The sequence below is a fragment of the Mus caroli genome, chromosome 10, assembly GCF_900094665.2.
Source record: "Mus caroli chromosome 10, CAROLI_EIJ_v1.1, whole genome shotgun sequence".
Lineage (NCBI taxonomy): Eukaryota > Metazoa > Chordata > Mammalia > Rodentia > Muridae > Mus > Mus caroli.
In genome coordinates this window covers 105,135,720-105,139,868 of record NC_034579.1, presented here as the reverse complement: position 1 = coordinate 105,139,868, position 4,149 = coordinate 105,135,720, and the positions used below count along the sequence as shown (strand labels likewise).

The following is a 4,149-nucleotide window of genomic DNA, read 5'->3' as shown; positions in this document are numbered from 1 at the left end:
AAAAAAAAAAAAGAAATCAAAGCCACCACCCCCAAAAAAAGGGGAAGGTAATCGCAATGTATATTTGTTAATATAAAAGATTAAATTTAAAAATATAAGTCTTCTGCTTTCACTTTGTGTAACCATCCAGAGAAGAGGGTCAGCCCTACTCATAAACCGATGCCTAGGCAGGAGGACATGGAGGTGAACACTATAACCCCCACACTTAGGACGGGGAAGCTAGCTAGGAGTTTGACTGTGCTCCAGTGAGTGTGTGGGCAACACGAAAAGGACTTGGTGCATTGTTTTCTTCTCTTTTGATTTTTTTTCCTTTTCCTTTTTTTGGGAGGGCACCAAGGGTAAGAGGAAGATGAATTGAGTGTGAAAACTCAGGGTGTGTTGCATGAAACTCCCAAACAGTTCATAAAAATAGGGTAAAATATAATAAAGTCAGGCTGGAGACTCTCAAGGCCAGTCTTGGTTACACTGTGAGATCCAGTCTGAAAACAAAACTGGAGAATGTTCGATTAAGTAATGAAAATCTTTTACTTCTGCATTAGTCAATGAAATGCAGATGAAGTAGGCTCAGGGAGTTGGACAAAAATAATTCCGCAAAACACGGCACTGTAATCTAGTGTAGAGGTAGCTGTCACTGCATCAGCATTTGGAAGCCCCAGTTGATATTTGAAATGTGGATATCCTAGTAATTCTAGGTATTGGTATCATGCCAGGGAGTCAGAAGAAAAGGAGCCTAAGGAGTCACAGATGAACACACGTGTGCTTCATTAGATGTGTATCAGTAGTTAGAAATTAGAAGCTCACCAATAGGAGAATGTCTATACACACTTTAATTTGTTGACTATTAATACAATAACATTTGGCAATCAAAAATATGACATCTTAATGTGGATTAGCAAATGTATATACAACTATGAATGTCATAGAGTGGGTTGGAGAAATGGCTCAGTGGTTAAGTGCACTGACTGCTCTTCCAGAGGTCCTGAGTACAATTCCCAGCAACCACATGGTGGCTCACAACCATCTGTAATGCTGTCTGATTCCCTCTTCTGGTGTATCTGAAGACAGCTATAGTGTACTCATATACATTAAATAAATAATTTAAAAAAAAGAAAGTTATAGAAGAAGTGGTTGAAAAGTATGTTACATGATTACAACTTCTGGAGAAAAATACGATGAAATTAAGCAAGTTTTGGTGGCCAAACACTGTGATAAGTTGCATTCATAAATCCACTACAAAGGAACTATAATAAGAAATGAATCTTTAATATTACTTTCAAAACTTCGCTCTGCTTTCCCCCATTTTTGAGGTGAGGTCGCGTTCCATGGCCCAGGCTGGCCTCAGATTTACACCCCCTTTTCCTTGGCTATTCCAATGTGCTGATTATAGGTGTGCGCTGCTGCGCTTGGCTGGATTTCCACAGACACACAATGTCATTTTATGTATAATTCCACTCTAGATAAAGACATAAATCTTCCTCAGTCCTCAAGGATGGAGCACTCTTCCAGAAGATGCAGTAAATATTACTGGGAGACTCCAATTCACCACCCATTCCAAACAAGAAACAAGAGTTCTATCTTCATTATAACTATCAGAGAAATCAATAAGTATAGACACAACCACACCTAAGAGTTTTTAAATGAAAAGGGGAAGATGGCTCCCAAGTTATTGGCTCAAACAAAATGTATTTCCTTCCTTTCAGCCAATGCTTTTAGATTAGTCTAATTTAGAGTAGGCACTTTTATTAACAAGCATAGTAGAAATCAAAAGCATTTGACATGTGACAGTTACCTGAGATCACACGTGGATGCTTCTTGGCGCAGTAACACTTTCTTATGTCTATAACAGACACAATGCCGGTTTTGTTAAAATCCAGTTTCATGAAGGCCTGAAGAAAGACAGGGTTTCTCTCTGTGAAATTGTTAGACGTGAAAAGCTATTTTGCAGTCAATCATTTATGAACTCTGAACAAGAGATTTTGAAGGAGCTACACAGGTACTTGAGAAAGCATCATAGACACAGAGGAAGATGGCTACAACAAACACTGGCAAGAGAGAGAGAGGGAGAGGGAGAGGGAGAGGGAGAGGGAGAGGGAGAGGGAGAGGGAGAGGGAGAGGGAGAGGGAGAGGGAGAGGGAGAGGGAGAGGGAGAGGGAGAGGGAGAGGGAGAGGGAGAGGGAGAGGGAGAGGGAGAGGGAGAGGGAGAGGGAGAGGGAGAGGGAGAGGGAGAGGGAGAGGGAGAGGGAGAGGGAGAGGGAGAGGGAGAGGGAGAGGGAGAGGGAGAGGGAGAGGGAGAGGGAGAGAGAACCCCTCCCTGCCAGGCATTTCATGTGTCTATCACCCCGACTTGCACAAAGTGGTCTATCCGCACTGCCCTGGCCTGGCTTTGCTGGGAATCGATGAGTCAGGTCAAAGACCTTGGTAACTTTCAGCTCCGGGATTCATGACGTTGGTAAATGACCAAAATGAAGAGCTGGGAAGTTATTTGAAGTTTGTTTGTTTGTTTGTTTGTTTTTTAGTTCAAAAAGTCAACTTGCAAACTCCAGATCACTAGAATCAATGAACAGGTGAAACGCTGATTTCTTAATATGTAATACTTTCTTTTAAGTTCCTGACTGGCTCGCTTATTGTCCTTTCAACTCAATACAACTCTGCCTATCAAAAGAAAAAAAAAGACCTAAGAAAGAAAGGAAGATACACAGACACACCAGGCTATCTGAAGCAGCAACCTGAGCTTTCCAGGAGTCAAAACCAGAAGCATCTTTGTTTATTCAGAATATTTATCTCATGGAAGCATTGGCCTGCTCTAGATTCAATTGTGCCTCCATTCCTTTCCTGAATCCTTACTCTTAGAGCCCCAGAATAGGCATATGTGGAGGTGGAGTCCTTAAGGAAGTAATGAAGATGGAATGGAATCATTGGAGTAGGCCTCAGTCCTGGATGACTAGAATTTCTTTGACAAGGGCCAGCATAATGCAAAGAGGGGCATAGGAAAACAGTAGAGCAGCCACCTGCAAACCACAGAGAGAGTCCTCCAAGGAAACCAGATATGCTCACCCTGCTTGGACCTCTAGTCTACAAACTATGAGAAAACAATTTGACAGGCCTGTTGCTGGAGGTAACTCTTTTTTGCCCCACCTTTTTCTTCCATTCTCCCTTCCTTCCTTCCTTCCTTCCTTCCTTCCTTCCTTCCTTCCTTCCTTCCTTCCTTCCTTCCTCCTTTCCTCCTTTCCTTTATTTATTTTTATTTTATTTTGGTTCTTTAGTATAACTACAATGACTTAATACACTAATACAACTTTATTCTGCTACTCAAACTTAGTACCATGGGCATGTAAATAATAATAATAATAATAATAATAATAATAATAACAATTAAGTGCAAAGTTGTAGGTGAGTGAGAAGTTTGTTTTACTTAAAGTTTTTCTTACATCTCTTGGTGAGTAAGGGTTGAGGGCTTTAGTTTAGCTTTGGGTTTTTGTTGCTGTGTTTGTTTGCACTTGGGACTGACACCTGCTATGATTTCCTATCCTAGGTCACATAGAATATTTTTCTATAAATACGAGGTACATATACCTATTTACCGATTGTATTAAATACACATGCAGAAGAAAAAACATACCACTCAAAAGTGTACATGTCTACTAAAACTGGGTTAATCTATATTTTTATTTTTTTAAATTTAAAGATCTGTGTGTGATGTGTGTGAATGTAGTTATGATATATGTGCACATGTGTGGTGTGTGCAGCACAAACATTCAGGGTGTCAGTTCTCACATCCCACCTTGTCTGAAACAGGGTCTCTTTGCTGTTAGCTAATGCACAGCTGCAACCTACGGGAGTTTCTTATCTGTGCCTCTCAGCCTGCCATAAGAGCCCTGGGGTTACAGGTCCTTACACTTGCAGTAGAAACTCTTTACCCCCAAAAAATAAAAATAAAAAGGTGTAGTGGCGCACGCCTTTAATCCCAGCACTTGGGAGGCAGGGGCAAGCGGATTTATGAGTTCAAGGCCAGCCTGGTCTACAAAGTGAGTTCCAGGACAGCCAGAGCTATACAGAGAAACCCTGTCTCAAAAAACTAAAAAACAAAACAAAAAGAAAGAAAGAAGAAAGAGAGAGAGAGAGAGAGAGAGAGAGAGAGAGAGAGAGAGA

At 41.0% G+C, this 4,149-nt stretch overlaps 1 protein-coding gene across 1 annotated transcript in view; it reads right to left on the bottom strand.

The window, feature by feature from the left end:
* The window catches only part of LOC110302751 (calcyphosin-2), a 44,389-nt gene that overhangs the window by 2,598 nt on the left and 37,642 nt on the right, over positions 1-4,149 (bottom strand). The window contains exon 17 of the mRNA XM_029482979.1: positions 1,790-1,886. Within this exon, the coding sequence (XP_029338839.1) occupies positions 1,790-1,886 (97 nt within the window). The remainder of the gene's footprint in view (positions 1-1,789; positions 1,887-4,149) is intronic.